Below are 19560 nucleotides of genomic sequence, written 5' to 3' on the forward strand. Positions count from 1 at the left end.
AGATGATGCAGTTTTAGCTGCTGGTTAGTCATGATGATGATGATGGTAGCTATTTAGCCAGCCCCATGAACCTTCTGAGGACCATACAAAGTGTGCAGTAATTGAGTAATGAACTGCTCTGTAAGTTAACTTTTACTGACACAATTCAGAAAGCTTGACACCTTTTACTGTGTGTGACAGACCTGGCAATGAGAGAAAGATGTAAGCAGCATGACTTCAACTTGCAATCATCTAGTCAAACTGTATCAAATGATAAATTAGACTTGTATGATAAAGAATAGATGCTCAGATAATGTCATGGTAGAGCTCCTCATCAAGTTATCCTCTATATTTTTTTCTCTTTTTTGAATATGGACTGCAACATGCTGCTTATGCCATCAGTAGAAGTGTAGGATAATTTGACAATTGCTGATTTCACCTGAGTTGTATCAGCCACCTGCAAAGAATATGGGCCTTAATTTTATTCCTTTCAGGTACAGGAGAAATATTTTCCTTGCCAGAATAGAAAATTGGAAAATCCAAAATGGGGTCAGTGATAGACCTGTCTTATTTATTGTCACAGAAAGAATTGTCAGGAGATGTGGGTGGGAAAAAGGGGATTTGTTTCAGTAAATGCCTCTTTATGATACTTTCTGAAAGGCAAGCAGTCAGAGCTGGAGACTTTCTCAAGTGCAAGTTTTTGTCCTGATTATCAGCCACTTATTTTCTTACTTTTATGAAATGTATCTTGGTCTATTAATTTGCATGCATTTGATTTCTTTTTTTCCACTTGTTTCTCAGGCAATACTGTCTGCAGTGGGCTTTTTTTGCTGCTGAGAGGGAAATTGTAGGAGTAGTTGGGGATTGCACGGTTGGGATGGATAGAGACGAGATCTTTTTGAAGTTAAGTCATTTAACTTGCAGTTTATTGCAAAGGGCGTGGGTGCAGGGCCCTGTTGCGAGCTGCCAGCCGCAGCTCGGAGCAGGCCCGAGAGAAGAGAGGCTTAAAGTGTAAGAGAGTTAAAGACAAAGGTTTAAGAGTGGAGAGCATGTGGAAAGGGGGGTGAAGAAGTGCAGAGGGGAAGACAAAGAAAGAAAAGGGCGCGAAGAAGAGTGCAAGAGAGAGCAGAGAGAGAGAAGAGAGATAAGAGAGCATGAAAAGAGCGCAAAAAGAGTCTGAAGTTCTCGTTACAATACAATAAATCATCTTCAGTGTTGAATATTCAGATTCTCATTAACCAATCTACTACAGCATGCATATCTTATAACATTTCTATACAACTTATAAGAATCACTAGATTACCATACTACATTTACATTTTAAACCCTAAATCTTATTCTTTGGGCCCCATCTGCCAAGCTGCAGGGTTTGCTTTGACTCTTAGGCCTGCCTGCTTGCAGAGGGAATTGTTTCTTCTAGGGGGGATTACATTCAACTGGTCACATCATTGTTTTTCAGCAACTAAGGTATCTCAAAGGTTGCTTTCATTTCAGTCTCGCTTATAGTTTCTGTATTCTCAAAATCTTTTGCTAGGCAGTCATATTTATAAGGCTTTCTTGTTTCATCCTCCCCAACAGGAAATACCTTTGAGATATACCTCAGAGGGATACTTTTGAGGTTGAATCCCTCCTGCAATAAGCCAAAGATAATAAACGAGAGCTCAAAATTCAGTGAGTTTGCTTTTCACAGCTTGATGCTCTCATGCCGTTGGGGGCAGCAGGAGTGGCCTGGGCTGAGCTGGGAGCAGGGTGGCAGCGAGGCAGGCAGGGTCAGGGCCCTCAGGGCAGCAGGAGCAGCCAGGCTGGCAGGGCCTGGCAGGTGCCACCGTGGGCAGGCACAAGGCTGGGCACGGGCAGCGGGTCTGGCCTGGCCGGGAGCCACGGCCAAAGCTCCAGCCCAGCCGGGAGGATCTGAGCAGGATCCTCAGAGGCCTTTGTCTCATCTGAGCTGGGTCCTGGCAGGCTGGACCTGGGCTGGAGGTGACACTGAACAGGGAATTCCCAGATGTGTGAGTGGGAAGGGGCTGCAGAGCCTGCTGGTGCACTTGGGGCCTGGAAGTGTGTCCTCGAGCTGTGTGTTCTTCCAGCTGTTCTTCACAATTACTATAGATGGAATTAGATTTAGTCCTCCTTTGTATTTTTTTTAATCCTTGATTCCAGTACTTCAGGCTTTCAGTGGGGAGGAAAAAAAAATCCTAGTAGGCCATGAACACAAATCTGGAAGTACATGGCAATTTTCCTGCTACTTACACAGCATGTTTGGTTTCTACAGTCTGTGGCACCCCTTTGTCAGACTGTCCTGGTTATCCTGTTTTCTCAGGAAAGGCAAAGCCCATGATTCTCTACAGTGAACTGTATCCTAAATTGAGAACTGAACCAAGGTGTAAGGGCTCTATAAACAGATTGCATTATTTACTTATTTCAAAGGGATGCTAGGCAACTTTCTGGGAAACCACAGACTGTGAATATGAAAGACTTCTCATTTTGCTAGTCATAATCTTTGGCTGCAGAAATGCTCTTCCAGCACTTACCTGGGAAATAAATGACTTTTTATTTTCAGAGATGATACTAACACAGCTATTTTTCTGTCTGTGAAGCACTTTCTACCTTCTGTGAGTTGTCTGCACAACTTCCTCGGAGGCAGAAAAATGAAAACTTCCCGTTGAGAAAACCAAGGCAGAGTTGTTTTGTTTATTTCTGAAATGGCTTTGTGGAAAGTGCTCCTGCAAGCACAGGCCCAGAACCATGAACTGTTGAGCCTTTTGCCAGCAGGCACAGGGCTGCTGTAGCCAGGAAAGTGCCACCTGGGGGCTGCCAGTCCCAGGTCAGTGCAGCACCAAGCCCGGCATTAGCCAGGTTTGCTGGCTGGGATGAGCGTGGTGCTGAGGCTCCAGCATGAATTCTGCTGGCCTTGGGCACAGTGGAGCAACCTCTGTCTGCAAAGAGCAGGCATGGTGTCACCTGCCTCCCCAGGGCTGCATCCTAAGTTTGGGTGAGCAGGACTGTGTGCTATGTGCATCCTCTGTGTACAGTTGCTGCCCTGTGATAAACCTTCTGGTGTAACCCATTGAGTTGCTCTCAGACTCTTCATGGGCTTTTCTAGAAGTGGGGGTTTCACTCATCCTCATGCTTGCTGGGTGGATTGAGAGAAACATACCCAAAGAACACTTGGGAAAAAAGCATGCTTACAGCCTTTCTTGCTTGTTAAAATATTGTGCAGCTCAATCGTACTGCCATTTTAGTCTTCAGAGTTAACAGCTCTTTTTGCTGAGCGAGCTTTCCTCATCACATGAAAAGTGACTTTATACGTACTCAAATAGCAAAATAAAGTTTGTGAATTCTTTTATTTTCTTTCTTTCCTTTTTTAATAGCAGTAACTCCCACGAACTGGTACAAGGCTTGGTACTGTGCAAGCAGTTTTTCACTCTTAGAATGCTGCTGCTGAAAAGCAGATATTGTGTGAAGTACCATCGATCACTGCCACGGTTTTATACAGTTTGTCACCATTGTTCTTCGTATAGCAGTGAGTCACATTTAGCACTATGGTACAGCTCACAAGTGTTCAGCATGGGGGAAAAAAGTGTTGGGTTTTCTTAGTGTAAAAAACCTCTTCATTGTTCATAATCTGAAATCATTGTTTTGTTAGTGTATAGCAAATATGTCTGATGTGGCCTAGTGTAAATGAGAACAGATTTTTTAAAATATTTTTAGAAGTGTAGGATGTTGTTTATAATGATGGAGAGTGGAATGGAGTTTCTAAAGACCCAGAATAGCTGAGGTTAGAAATATTAGAACAGATATCTATAAGGCTGTTCTGACAGATGCTTGGCTCAGAGGTGAAATGGACTTTTATATCTGGTTTTACATTAATAGATTTGGGATTCCCTCATAATTTGCTAGGGGTTTTTTTTCTGACTAAGAGCAGACTGTATCTCAGGTAAAATCCCCCTGAAATAATAGATTATTTTAAATTGATGTGTGAACAGACCACATTTTCTCTCAGTCTATCAAACACCATGTAATTTAATCTTTTAGAAATGTGAGATTTCATGCTGTAGAAATCCTGCCCTTGGCCTAGGCTACTTTGGGAATCTTGTAATTTTGCTTCCTTCTTCAGCCGATATAGAAATGTTTTGTTTTCATTTCACGCACTACCTGTATAGGTGAGCTTGTAGAATGAAATGGGGAGAACCCTGTTTGTAACTGGGGTATAGAGGAGGCAGCAGTGTATGATCTTTGTGTTAGCACAGCCATTTAAATTTCACTGGGAAGGATGAGAAATTAAATATTTCTTCTTTCAGTGCAGAAAAGACAAACTCCCCAAACCAAATCATCAATCTGTGGCACCAACCATGTGACACATGATGCTGGCGTAAGAGGGCTGTGGGCAGATGCTGATCCAGAGGTGCTACGTTAACAGACTGTAGAGGGTTGCTGCTGGAACGGTGTTTGTGAAGTGTATCCTGACATGAGTTTGAAAGCTCTTAGCTAGTGTGGACAAATGTCAGTAATCCAGAGCAGCAGAAGCAAGTGAGAAAGGGCAGAAGGCCGTGCAGTATTTATTTTCAAAGTGGGGACTGGATTTAGATGGATTTAGATGTTTTGTGTTAACATCATAAGAACGTGTATGGGTTTGTAAACGTTTGACAGAGTAGGTGAGGAGAGGTAACACTTTAATCTTGTGACTCTTGTGGTTGGTTTGGAGGTGAGTATTTGTTGTCTGCTTGTACTAGCTTCTGACAGCTCTGACTGGTGTTGGGTAGGCAGGCCTTATGACAAGGAGAGATTCCAGAGGTGAATTCCTGTGCAGAGATAATTTGGAATTTGCTCCACAAGAAGCCTGCCAAAGCCTGCAGCAGCATGGCATGGGATCATGACCTTTGTGGAGCTGGAGCTTGTGAGAGTGAGATAGGCAGCACAGCAGAGTGGTTTGGATGGCAGCTTTGGTCCAGGAGCCTTGGGAAGGGAAGGTGGGAGGAAGGACTGGAAACTGCAGGGGGCCAGAGAGGCAGACTGTGCTTGACAAGAGAGAACAGCAGAATGGTGTGACCAGTGCAAATATTGTCCTTTCCTTCAGGATTGGAGGTCTTGAATCTAGACATGTGAGGCTGTGGATTCTGTGGCTCACCTTGGAGTGTAAAGTCTTTCCATGTGATTGCTGGTAATGTTTCTTTATTCCCTGGTAAATGCCAGTCATTTCTTGCAGGATAGACAGACAAGGTGATTTGTATCCAGCTTTAAATGTCTTCAGTTCATCACAAAAAAAAATAATCTTTTTTTCTTTCCCCCTGGTATCTTTCTTTTGAACATCTTATTTTCAACTTTCTGCCACTATTTCTGTGGAATATTATCTCTGCTGTTAGGCCCTGTGCCATTTCAGTCAGTGCAGACTGCTTTAGTCCTTTGGATTCATTGTTTTATTTGCTTGGTTTCAAGTATTCTTCTTTTCTGGTTTTAGGGCTCACTTGAGGCAATTATGAGGAAGGTGAACCTGTAAACCCTATGACAAGTTTTGGAATAAGCTTTTCTTTCAATCTGTCTGCCAGGCAGGCACATATTTTAATCAAATTTCTTATCAATTACTCAGGAATACATTAGAGTTCCCTTCTGAAAAATATTTCTTTGGTTATCAGATTTCTTCACTGAGGAAATCTCTTTGCTCAGAAGTCTCTAAACAGTTTATTTTTGCTGTTAAATTGAAACTATGTCTAAAACTCTTGGGAGTTCTATTGTACTGATTGTAAAAGTGTAAAGGCCTTGAAATAATTTTAAAAGTTAAATAATTGTAAATGTGTAAAGGCTCTGAAATAATTAGTATTTTAACAAACTACCTGCCTTTCATTGCATGTATTGCAATATTTTTATGTCCTCCTCTCATTCTGCCACAGCCATTCCATGGCTCTGCTCCTAGTTCTGTGCTGACATTCTCCATTGTGCAGCTTCCAGACAAAGCTGTTCTGACAAGCAGGACAGAGCATGGTAGCAGAAATCCTGTTCCCTCTGTTCAAGGCAGTGCTCAGGGTGCAGCATCCTCGAGTGCTGTGCTCCTGTGCCAGGGGTGCAGAGGCTTTAAACTGTGAGAGCAGCCAAGGGCAGCCTCGGGTGTCTGTGCCCCAGCAGCATCCCTGCCATAAATGTGCCCAGCAGTGATTTCTCTGCTGACTTTGGATATGGCACGTAGAATTTGTCCTTGGAGTAACCTGGCTTTCAGGTTTCTCTTCAGAGTTCAGAGCTATCAGCTTGATTGTCACCTTCTAAAATCCTGTACTATTACATGAAAATGTTTAAAATCTGGTTAGAGTGAGCATTGCCAGGCAGACAAAAACTAACATCTGGAGTGCTGAACATCCCTGAAATGACACATTTGTGAAGCATTTACTGCGTTTTTAAAGTTAGTAATCAGCTGCTGATCTTTTAGGCAGAATAACTTTCTCACCATCCACACCAAAGGCAGAGCTGGAGTTTCCCGTGACTGCTACAGTGTCCTTGAGAGAAAGGGACTTCCTCTTAATGCCAGCATCTTGAACTGGAGGCAAAGCTGAAGAAAGACCTGCTCCTCTGCTTCCCCAAAGGGCTACAGAGGTGCTTGTCTTCCACCTCATGGATGCAGCTGGTGGTGTGGCTCTTGTCCCCAATGCAATGTGAGCTTCCTCCACTTCAGATGTCTGGGTCAAGCTGGAGGTGTGGTCATTGTATTGCCCTAGGACACAGGGGGCTCAAATTCCACCTCCTGGGCACAGCTGGATGTGCAGGGCACAGCTGGATGTGCAGGGCACAGCTGGGCCCCTGCACCCTCCCGGGGCAGGGAGCTCCCCCCAGGCTTCTGCTTCCCACAGGCTCAGGGGTACTCCCAGTGATCCATTGGTTTCTTAGAAGTGACAAGCTCCATGAACAAACTCTGTGTGACTGGGAGAAACTCCTGCTCCCTCTGCTCCTCTGACCTTTCACCATAGGTGGTCAGGTGAAAATCAGCTCCAAAGTGAAGTGAATCAGTTCCAAATGTCAGACAACGACTAATGGCTGTGGACTTGTTCTGATTGTAAAGAGCTGCAGTTTAGGCAGACTTGAACAACCCTGCCCCATCTTTTTTGGCTTGTGTTCTGTGGGATCTCAGCACCTCAGGACTGAGGTGCCGAGTCACCGAGACCACCCTTGGGGGGCTCGGGAGTCCTGGAATGTTGCCAGAAGCGTCTGGTGGCTGGACTTTGATCCTACACAGGAGACGACACCTGTATGAGGATAGGAGGGTTTCACCGGGGTGAATGGTGAAGGGATTAGTTAATTAGAGGGTGAAACACAGGGTTTAGGATTTCTGTACAGGGGGGTTTAGAGAAGTAAGATGGAGGAACTGGGGCGTGTCCTGTCCTTCTTCTTCTTCTTCTTCTCCTCCATCTTCTGTGGTGATGGTGGCACTTTGGGATTGGTCATTGCTAAAAGTGCACTGGTCAATAAGGGTGAAAGGTATTGGGGAAAAATGATAAATATTGTACAGGTAACTTTGGGTATAAAGATAGGTGACCGCCCGGAGGGCTGGGGAGTGTGCTCATGGCTGGCTGCTGAGCAGACCTCTGTCGGGCCGAAAGAAAATCTTTTAGATAAACAATTAATAAACACAGAGACCGAAAGAAGAACTGAAACCTCTTCTGTTCCTTTGAAATGCGGGCTGCTTCAAGGCCACCCCGGGCCTTTCCAGGCCCTCCAAACAGCCGAAAACCGGACAGTGTTCAAGAATTCAACACAATGGTAAATGGCCTATAGGCTTATTTGTGCCCAGGTATTTCAGATATTTTTAGGAATATTGGCAAATAGGTGTGTCATACGCAGAATGTGTCATTTATACCATTGTGGTGTGCTGCAGAATTTTCTGGGGGAAAAAAATCTTCTAAAAACTGCCAGCATAATTCCCCTCGCTGTAAATTCTGTAACCATGACTTTCTTTCTGGGATCACTAGTGCTATTAAAAGCTTGAGTTCAGAATATACTAGACAAAATAGAGAAATCCAGAGATAAGGCAATGTACACCTGAAAGAAATGAAAATGTCAAACTTATTGATTACATCATCCTGCAGGTGATTCACAGCTTCCAGAAACCTGGCTTGTGTTGTGCACTCTTCTTTCTAGGACTGCCATAGTCCTGTAATTTGCTTTTTACCTGTACCTGCTCTATACAAGGCTGTATTGGAAAACAAACTTTGAAGTTATGTCCTCAAACCTCAAACCAGCAAATTGATGTGTTATTTTGGGGGGAGTTAAAAACATTCATATTTTCTCTTTGTTTTAACATATGAAAATCTCCTCTACAGTACTTTGGGTTCTGGGTTTAGTCAGCTTAGTTGGTTCCCAGGAGGAATTGACACACATGAACACTGTTATTCTGTAGAACTAAAATGCAGCTTATAGAAATTGGAGTTTATAGCCTTATGCTGTAAGTAGTTTCCCTGTGGTCACAATTAAACCATGGTTTTTAAATGTAGCATATTTGGCTAGCTTATAACAAGTGTATTTTATTCTGAAGTTTTACTTTCTAAACAATAAAATACCACCCAGACACTTAAGTCCTGATTGAGAAAAGCACAGCAGTGTTAACAGGCCCTCTTTGGAGGCGCTACATGATTGATTTTAACAGGAAATATCCTACAATATTCTACTGATAGGGTTTTTTGTGCTGCTTATCATGCTCTGAGCAACTTCTTTGAACCAACTGGTTCAGTCACTCTCCTCACCTCACTTGTTTCACCTACATTTCTTTTTTTGCTGCTTTTAAGGCCCTGTTTCTCTATGTTATTATGCAAAAAATAAAAAGTAATATTGGGTACTCAGTTGATGGAAATAGGCTATTTTCCAGTAAAACCTAACTGATATAGAAAATACAAAAGGCAGTGGAAGTTGTGAAGTCTGATGGAAGCACTACTCATTTTGCCATACTTTGGTGGGTGGGGTTGTTACAACCTAACAATTACACAGACTCAGTGGAACTGAAGCAGAAAAAAATGAATAATCAATCTTTGTCTAATACCAGTCAGTTGCACAATTTTTAAAGGGTACAAATGCTGATGGGTCAGCAGGTGATTTAATTTCTCCTCCTTAAGGGCATGAAATTGTTTGTTACAAAGGATGCTCCAGCTCGCTTTGCTGTGGGAGTCTCTTTTGTGAGATGTTTGAGATTAAAACAAACCTATATGTTCTAGTAACACAAAGCAACGTTTTTCTTTGAAACTGGTGGGTGGATAAAATTCTTTGTTGAAGTTTTTAAAACCCTCTCTGCAGGCCCTGTGGAGAATTGCCACATGCTTCTCATAGATTCCAAATTTCTGCCATAGCAAGTCCCACTGGTTTTCAACCACAGGCTCTTTTGTTTTCTGTACTGGCCTTTGTAAGCCTCAGCAAGTGGAGGCAGTGCCAGAAGTTGTGGAAAACAAGAGCGAGAGGGAGCGAGCCCAGCCAGGCCTACACTGCTGCATTCCTCTGCAATGGCCTACCATTGTGGGCCACCGTGTGGGCTTTGGTTCAGCTCTCCATTGTGAGCCAGGGGCACGGGTACCCAAGTGCCCAACTCTGTGAAGGCATGCAGAGTGCAAGGCAGTGTCCGCACTCAAGTAGATTGGTTTTAATTACAGTCTGAAGATGAAAAATTGTTCTTGCTCAGGGGATGCTTTTAGCTTTTATTAATGCCTCTTTTTTCTCGTTTCTTTTCTTTACCTGTCCTCAGAAGCAAACAATTCCTTACACACCCACAAGGCTCGTTTTATCCTGAGCCGCTTTCTTTCCCAGTCATAGAATTGTTAAATGTTGCTATAGAGCGCGACACAGTGCAGGGCACCAAGACTCCATCAGAAGGGTGTAAAAGAGAGATTTACTATAGCAACATGTTGCCTTTATAATTTTTCAAGATATTTACATTTACTTAACAGACACATTCACTGTCAGTTGGTCATAAGAAAGAAACAAAGTTCTCAATAGATGAACAAAGAGCCACGTCATTCTGTGAGCCAGCTAAAGTCCGAATCTTTTGACTTTCTCTTTTCCATCATGTTGTCATGGGGACAGCCTTGGTGTCTTCCTCAAGAGAGATACAGGGCTTTCCTTATCTTTAGGAAGCCTGCGCTGACTCACAAGGACAGCACAAAATGTCTTTCCTACAGTTAAAGTTGGAAAAGACCTCAAAGATTGAGTCCCACCTTTGACTGAACACCACCACGTCAACTAAACCACAGCACTAAGTGCCACATTCAGCCATTCCTTGAACCCTTCCAGGAATAGTGACTCCATCACTTCCCTGGGAAGTCCTATTCAATGCTTAATCACTGGTAATTTCTTGTGAAGGTGTTCCACTGAATTGCTGAAATACATAGCCCATTTAGAAAGACTGTGAAGAGGAAATTAAGCACCGTGCAGTGACAGATGATGTGTGACTTAGGCCTCCCAGCTAATTTCTTGTATGTTGAATCTAATATGACTTACACAGTAGGTTTAAGAAAAAAAGGTCTGTTGCACCCCTGGTTTTAAGCATCAGCAGTAACAGGCGAACACAGGGAGCTGGTATTCAACTGCTGCTCTGATTCCTGTCGTTGGAAACGCCTCTTTCTTTGCTGCTTTGCTTCCATCTCTTTCTTTGACATGGCAGAACTGACTGGCTAAATTTCTTCAGTAAGAGCACAGAGGAGAGAGAGTTCTTAAAGGCCTAAATAATACAGGGTGTACAGATCTGGGGAAGGTATGATGTTGTTTTTCCTCCATCAAGTCTGAGACCTGGCTCCTGGAGTGCAGCCCTCACAGTGGGTAATGGGATAGTAACACATTTCAGCCCACAGTAACCACACATGCTTTCCATTAATATCCAGACTTTGGGCATGGACTGTGGGTTATTACTGCACAGACTTGGAATGGTTTTCACATCTCTGACATGCAGATGCTAGGAGTTGTGTGTGCCTTGATGAAAACACAGAAAAGCTTTCCAGCAACAAGACTCATGATATATCAAAACTCTCTGACTCAGACAGTATTGCTACATTTTACACACTGATATCCTGAAATGTAATTGCCTTCATCAGAGTGATAATGCTGCACATAAGCTGTAATGAATATACAGCTTATTTTTAATTTCTACTTTTTATTTTGTGGTCATTACACAGAACCAGACCTCTCAAATAATGAAGTTGTCAGCAGAACCAAAAATAATGTGCTGTTTGCTGATTCACAAAATAAGATTTAGGCATGTTTATCAGAATGCCACCATTACAGCTAGATGTCCTATTGCTGTGTAATTTCACCAACTCATTGATTGGTTGCATTATGGTTTTACTGGGTAAAAACTCAGTATAGTTACCCTGCCAAAAAAAATACCACAGCAACAATTCCCCACTGTGCCAGTAGCACCTTACAGGGATCCTTCTCCCAGAAAATGTTGGCTTTACTGAAGAGCAATGCTTTAGGGATGTATATCATGAAACTGGTACTCTTGCAACCAGCAGTAGTTCACAGATACATATTAAACACTTTGGGATGATGAAGTCTGGCAGAATTAAGGGGAAAGAAGAAAAAATCAGGCTATTGATTAACCTACTGAACTTGCAAAATTAATAATACTTATTTATAGCAAGTTTTTCATTGACTGGCCTTTTGGGAAGAGGGTTGCTAGTTGTCTCAGGAGAGATTTTACTCTCTTAGCTAGTAAAATAGGTAATACTTGTGAGTTGATGCTAAAGTATGTCAGATGTTTGAGGGTTTGGGGTTTTTTAATGTTTTGGATAGTATCAGCATAAAGTGACAGAAATCACACTTATGTTTTCATACTGTAATAGTTAATGTCTGAAAGAATTTACATTCTCCTTATGCAATTTGCACTTTCTTCCCTACAGCATAATTTTATGTTAAAAAGTACATATTCCTATTATATTAATGCTAAAAAGTGCATATTCCTATTCTACCTGAGTGAATTCAGTACTTTTCTTTGAAATACGAGCATAAATAATATAGCTGAAGTGTCAACTGCAAAGACGTGAACTACATTTTCCCCCTCTCCATCAAACGTTTTTGTGTTTTCAAGTGAGCTCTGCTGTAAGGCCAAACTCTGCTACCTCAGAAGCTGCTCTTCAGCAGGAAAGGACCAGGGAGGGCTTGGAGAAATGAGATCTTTCATGAGTCTGAAAGAAACTGTGCCAAGACTTGAGTATTAGCAACGGTCTAGCAATTAATAGATCTTATTTGACCTATTAATTTTTGGTCTGGCATTAGCTCTTAGGGGGCATAAGGCTTTCTGCAGAGAACAGCTAAGAACTGATATTCCATGAGGTACCAGGGACTCAGGAAAAGCAGGATTTGTCAGGCACTTCCTGTAAAATGTTAAATGGAACCTTCATTCACCCAGCCACAACAATGTAGTCTAAATGTCCAAACCTGTGTTGTGCCTTTACCAACAGCAGTGTAGTAACTTTCAGCAGGCTCAGCCACTGATCCTTATTGACCCAAGATGTAGTATAGAACTAAACTTTGTCTTTTTCAAATTTAATTCAATAGAAGTAAATACTGGACCAGGTGAGGTTTTTCACCTTTTACTGTATTTTTAGTACTAAGTTTTATTGTAAGGAAAGTTATGCCACAGCAGACCCCTTATTCACTGTTTCAGCAGATCAATGTAGAAATGTGCTCAACTCATCAGTGGAATGGAAACACCCTCACAACTTTTTTATTCTAGTCTGATAAGAGGTTTGTATGCTGTAAAATGTCTAATGAAAGAAATGAGGAAGAGAAATCAAAGGAGTGCAGGTTATGCTTGGCAGGTTGCTTCTCATTTTTGTGGTGGTTTAGTCTGCAGCTTGGTACGCCCGTAGAAAAAGCTGAAGTTCTTGTGCAGGAAAAAATCATTCCTTCAGTTATGCTGAAGCTATAGAGAAAATTTGCTTTTGGGTGGAATTTTTTTTTCCTGAGAGTGATAAGCTTTGGCAAGGAGGGAGGAGAGCAAGCTGTAATGAAGGTGATCTCTTGGCTAAGTGCAGTAGGAATGTTAAACTCACGAGAATCTGCATCATGAGATAGATGGGCACTTCTCTCTGAATTCACTCTGCTAGAAAATGGGGAGACTGTTTGTGTGAAGGCTAAATGCACCAGCACATCCCTTCTGGTTGTGTTCAGAGCTATAACCAAGTGTTTGTTTCACAATTATACTGCATGCCATCCATTTCAAACAGAAATATTTGTGTAAAATTGATTCCCAACCATTTGACAAGCATCAGACAAATCCAGTAATTAGGTCTGTGAATTGAAATGTCTGATGGCATATTGCCTTCTAACCATATTAGAGAAGTTAGGCTAAGAGCCATTTTTTGTCTGCAATGTCTTAGCATAATGAGGATGAATTAAGTTTTGCAGTTCAGATTTAACAATGAAGACATAATTCTTTCCTCTGTCTCCCAAATACCTCTGTAGTGAAGCCTAATGGCTGGGGACATGTCATTCTGCTGTGGGCTGTGCTGCAGTAAAGGTCCAAACCAGGAGCTGGATTGTTGTGCAATTATCTCAGCACAGAGTTGGGACCCTGATATCCTCAGCTGCAGCATGTATGTAGTGATGATGGATGTTTTTTCTTTGGCCTTTTATTCTTTCAAGTGCCTGATATTACCACAAATGTTATTAGAAGCCACATGTTCCAAAACAGTGGTCTCAGCCTCTTAAATAATGCAAGGCAACCTATTACTAATACATTTGTCTTATTGCTATAGCTTACCAGAGATCTTTCAATCTCAGCTGTGACAAAGTTCATTAATTTCTAGGTGTTACCTTTTGTTGTTCAAGTGACTAAACGTAGATGAATCAATACAAAAAGTCAGATGTTTTAACCAATATTTTGTTGTCAGCATTTCAGTAAAAATACTAAAATTAAGAATTGAGGAGTATACTGCATTTTATTTCACTATCCAGTTGACATCTATAGAAAAGAGAGGACCTAAAAGGTAGAAAAGGACAAATACAGATTATACTTCATTTACTGAAAAAGTGCTTTATATATATAGATGACTTAAGCTAAAATGAAAAGTTGATTTAGAAGTTCAGTAATTTCCATCTTCATACCCTGAGAAAAGAAGGCTGAGAAAAAGGAAGTGTAATCAATCACAGCAGCCTGTCCTTATGATAAAGTGTATTAAATATCTGGTGTTGCAAAGTTGATTAATGTGCTTTCTTTGTAATGAGTAAATAATACTTAAGATTTCACACAAATATTTAAGCACTGTGACTGTTGATCTTAGCCTCTCTTGAGAACCCAAAGTGAGGTAATGAACTTCAGCTTTTATCAGCTTCATCTTCCTCGTTTGTTTTACAGCATTTGTAGAGGGAGCAGCAGTAGGAATGTGAGAGGAATTACAAGTATCTGCAAGAAAGCAAGACTGGAGAGGAGTAGGAGGAGATGAAAAACTTGTAATCTTTTTTAAAACTCCTAGCTTAACAATGTCTTTCCAGGCTGTCCTCTGTATGGAAGCGGCAGTCTCAAGGGGATACTGTGATAGAGCAGCCCTTCCAAGTGACCCATGGGAAGGATATTTGTGTCCGAGGTCCCTCGATGGGAATTGTACTTTGCATAGAACAGATTTCTGTGGTTGTTGAGAGGAGCTGTTTGAAGCATTGGGCTGAGAGGTCCCAGCCAATTAGCAGCTTCGGGAAAATAATTATTTTCATTCTCCAGAAATGGGATAAATTATCAATGTCTAATCAAGCACCAAGGCCACAGTAGTTTTAAAATACTTATATTTTAAATAGGACCTAATTCCTATTAAGGACAACGAAGGACTGCATTTATTTTTGTTTCTTTAAAAACACCTTTGGACTTTCTCTTTGGTTTCATTAACAGAGTGCTAAGAATTTTTTTTGTCCATCTGTATTACCCTTTTTGGAAGTCACTTGGAGTCTTGTTCCCTCTGGCTGGTTTTGGTGCTTTTCTTGTGCTCTCATTTGTACAGCTCTCAAGAACCATATGCACTTAAAAATAAATAGAAGACACTTCCATAGCCTTCTAGTTAATGCCTATGGCAGTGCATCCTGCTCTACTTCATTTTACAAGGATTAGCAAAAAAATGCCAAAGATCTCTTCCTCCCTGGGCAACTTTCTTTTGTACAAGTGATATGGTACAGGTCGTGGGCTCTACTGTAAGAAAGAGCTTCATTTTCCAAAGAAAAACAACTTGAAAAAATAGTAGCTATACACAGCATTTACAACAGGTTTTAATAAAAGTCTGAATATTTGTTTTTAAATTAACAAGTAAGCATAGATTTATATAGTCCATTAATTCTGGATGTTCTTAGGGCATTATTAAAGTGATCTGTCTCTCCAAATGCACTGGAAGACTTTGATTAGTTAGCAACAATATTAACAGTATCTCTGTTACGTGTTTTTATATATTAGAGAAGACATAAGCATGAAGAAAATTTAGAGGCAAAATTAAATGTGTGCTTTCAGTGCTGAGATGAAGCCTCCAGAAAGATTTATACTTTATAGCTCACTGCATATGCATTGGGAGAAGCTACTTTGGTGGCACAAATACCCTTCTTTGTTGGTTACCAATACCCGTATTCAGAGGCACAAAGAACAACTGTTGTAAAAAATATTAGTATGCAGATGCTCTGGTGTTTTGTTAATGCATTTAATTAAGTACAATAACTCTTTTGTTTGTTTTTCTTTTTCTGTCCTTGAATGGATTTGTATTATGGTATAGAACCTAGGCTTAGGGTCGCTGTTTAAAATGTTTTGCAGTTTCAGAATGTGTCTCACATCCAAGTTAGTTACTTTCCTTTTGTTCTATTAAGAAAGTCATTTGGGTATGTTACAAGTTTCTAATAAGTTTGAGAGCATCTTTTCAGGAAAACTCGAATTCCAAAGTTGCCAGCAAATATTTTCACCACTAATGAGGTCTTCAGTGAGAGTTAGGCACTGGTTAAATAATTGTATTTCTGAGAGACTTTAAGATGTTTTAACCTAAGAATTTTTTCTTGAACTAGTTTTCACCAAAAAAAAAAAAAAAAGCACAGCAAAACTGCACTTTATGTTTTTATATGAAAAACTGTAGCAGGCTATTATAACCAATTGTAACCAACATACAGGTTTTGCAGAAGCCATCATTGTGCTGTCTTGTGTTGTTACCCATAAAATTATTTCAGAATTATTCTCAGCCTGAGAAAAGATTTCTTTAGTCCTCTGTGGATGGGTGAAACCATATGAAATGGCTGTCAAGTCTAAAATTGCTCTGCTGAATCAGCAAAGTGCTTGAGCCCAGAGTACTTTGAAAAGACAGCAGTATTTGCCAGATCCTGCCCCTCCGATGGCAACAAGGACCAATTCAAATGAGGATGTAAAAAGGTAATTAGGAGACCCTGAAGGTAACACATTACTAACTAATTTCTGAATTTCTGAGTCCCCTTAACTCCAAAAGACATTTCTGACACAAGAGTGTGTGGGAGGTATCTGTGCTGAAGGTTGCTCCTCAAGCAATGACCTTCTGATACTCTTTTGGTGTTCCTTGGAGATAAGGCACATTCTTCAGTAGGTGGTTTCTTTAAAAGAGTAGGAGTCATGGTATAGACCATCAAAGCCTCCATAAGTCTTTCTGTCATTGACAGAAGGAGCTACTATAGGTGAAGGAAGGGCTAAGTGTGCTGCAGCTGATGTTTCTCAGGGGCTTTACTGGGTGCATCAGAACACAAAAATGAAGAAGGCAGCAGGCATTTCACTTACCACAGGGGTCTGCCCTGGCACCTTTCTCAGCAAGAAAAACTTTTTAGTTACTGGTGATTGTTCTTGTCACTTCTCACAAGCACTGAATAGAAATTGGACAGTTTAGCTTTAGGCCTTCAGCATCAGTGTTAGGACATTGTACCTGGAGTGCCAGGATCATCACACATGGACAAAAACTGTCATGAGAGGCCAAGCAGAAATTGCAGTTTAGTGCTCTTTTTTGAAGTGAGGAAAATTTCAATAGCGGGGCAGAAAAACCCTTCCCCCCACTGTGCTTGTTTGATCCATATTGTGGTTACAGCGAGGGATTCCAAATGAGGCTGTAAGCTCTGACATCGTGGAGAGGGAATGAGCACTTGTGAAAGCACAGATCTGCAATCTCACTGGTTCTTTTCCCCCCATTTTGGGGAAGGATGGTATAATTAGAGTTGCAAACCTCAAGGGAAAGTACAGGAATTCTGATTTCTCACTGAAAGTCTCCTCATCCACAAGCCGTACATGTGAATAGTTAGTTTCAGTTACGCTTCAAGTAATCCATCAATCTATTTATAAATGTGTTAAAAAAAAAAAAAGAAAACCAAAACCTACACACATACACACACACACCCCCCAAAAAATCACCTAGAACCACTGCAGATTTGTGTGAGAACATCGCTCTGGTTTCAGTTCCAAGATAACTTAATGTTCTTTAAGGCTGGAAGAGAACATAGTTTCATTGCAACTGCACATATTAAGGGTTTTGTATGAAATGAGCATCTCAAGGCAAGGGAAAGAAAGCAGCATTGTTCCAGGGCTGTTTTTCACAGGCCTGTATTCATATCTCATCCTTGTTGTTTGCAGGAGAGGCAGATGTGAACCAGAACAATGGGACCTCCACGAAGAGCCCAGCGGTGACAGACTCCAAAGGCACAGCAGACCCGAAGAATGCCTGGCCCGAGGCCAACCCAGCTGACAGAACTGGTCGCCCCCACTTGATCCGCCTCTTTTCCCGAGATGCCCCAGGAAGAGAAGACAACACCTTCAAAGATCGGCCCTCAGAGTCAGACGAGCTACAGACCATCCAAGAGGACAGTGCAGCAGCTTCAGAGAATTCGGATTTGATGGCTTCACAAAAACGCTCCTCTTTCCGGCACGGATCAAAACTGGCATCTGCGAGCACTATAGACCATGCCAGACATGGATCCCCACGGCACAGAGACTCGGGTCTACTTGACTCGCTGGGCAGATTCTTTGGAGGTGAAAGGCACGTTCCCCGGCGGGGCTCGGGCAAGGTGAGCTCTGAGGAATAGAGAACTGCAAGGCTACAGCAAACACAGTACAGTTAAAGAGGAAGGGTGGGTCTGAAAGAAGGGTCTCACTGCTATAAGGCAAGAGTTGACCTAGCCAGCGGGATGGTGCTTGTAATATAATGCTTGGCTTTAAACTGAAAACAGCAACAGCAAAAAAAGCAAAGATCTGGGAGACAAGAGGAGCTACTCTGGGTAGTGACATGGAGTATTAGAAATCCAGGGGGCTCTAAAACATTACTGGGAGAAATTTTTATGAGCATTTAATGTGGTGCGTTGTATGCATTTCTATGCTGTGCCATTTAGAGAAACATCAGTCTGCTTTTGTGTGTTGTTCTTAAATATTTGCAAAAGGGGGCTGGATGAGATCACTAAATCCAAGATGATCTCTACATATCTTGGCACTAACTGAGGGGCAAACTTGGAAATAGATGTTAGAAAAGGAATTGTGGCCAAATTCTCAGCCTGCTTGTGCAAGAGTATGTTTAAAGTCAGTTGACAGCATTGCCAGGGAGATGGCTTGACAGATACTATCCTGAATCCCAGATGTACAAAATAATCCAGCTGACAAGAAGTTGAGATTTATTCCAAGCATTTCATATTAGAAATTGCATAACAAGCCATTTCTACACCAAGGTTCATTGATGAAAGACTGTTAGTTAAATTCTTCCCTTTTCCAGGATACCTGCTTCCTCTGATAAATTATGCAGCTGGCATATTAGTTCACTATTATTCAAGCAGCACAGTTTAATTTGTTTTCACTATACCTTTTGCCATGTAGGTGATAAGTGGAGTCTTGTGTTTGTGTGTCCACACACTACATAAGCATTTGAATGGAGCTGCTGTAGGACTGTAAAACTTTTCTTTGAGCTGAATTTGTTGTAGTTGCTCAAGTTGTGTGTTGCAAAAAGCAGAATTCATAGTTGCTGGCTGAGCCTAAATTTTTGAAAATCCTTTGACAACCTTTGAGGTCTCTTCAGTGTTCCAGCTTGTGATCTGTGCTGTCTCTCAGTGCTGCACTGGGACAGGACACAAACTGCTCTGTGGTGCAAACCTGATCTGTGGTGGTCCCACAGCTGTGGCTGTCAGTGTCCTTCACAGCTTCACACCTGGAAGCACAATGTGTAATAGCCCTTCCCTGAAGAGTTGTTGTAATGTAGAGACCACTGGATGAAAAATACTCTAGAAACTTAAAACCAGAAGCTTCTCACACTTGGTGGGCGGTACTAAGCAAGCTGGGTGTTTTGTTCTTTTTATTTCTCACCTTTACCAACGAGGGCCTGTAATGCTATTGACAAAGATTTAGCAGCCAGGCAGTTTTTTCTGTAGTAACATTTCTGTGTGTAATGTTCCTGTGTGTAATGTTCATAAATGCAACAAGCCGTTGCTGTGAGCATAAAGAAAACCTTTTTTCTTATTGTTACTGCAAATAACAGAGACTGTTCCCAGCTGCTGTTTTCTGGGGCCTGGTTGGCCAGCTCAACTCTTGCTGTTTTGTTCATGTACTGTGTTACTCGATGAAAAATAGTGTATGAAATGTTCTTTGTGCACCGAGGTGACAATACCAAAAAGTTA

General features: G+C 41.6%; 1 protein-coding gene across 8 annotated transcripts in view; it reads left to right on the forward strand.

Moving 5' to 3' along the window:
- The window catches only part of MBP (myelin basic protein), a 111734-nt gene that overhangs the window by 75067 nt on the left and 17107 nt on the right, over nucleotides 1–19560 (forward strand). For all 8 annotated transcript variants that reach the window (XM_074547642.1, XM_074547629.1, XM_074547636.1 and 5 more), the window contains one exon: nucleotides 17540–17970. In XM_074547642.1, the coding sequence (XP_074403743.1) occupies nucleotides 17540–17970 (431 nt within the window). The remainder of the gene's footprint in view (nucleotides 1–17539; nucleotides 17971–19560) is intronic.

Source organism: Zonotrichia albicollis, chromosome 1 (assembly GCF_047830755.1).
Source record: "Zonotrichia albicollis isolate bZonAlb1 chromosome 1, bZonAlb1.hap1, whole genome shotgun sequence".
NCBI lineage: Eukaryota > Metazoa > Chordata > Aves > Passeriformes > Passerellidae > Zonotrichia > Zonotrichia albicollis.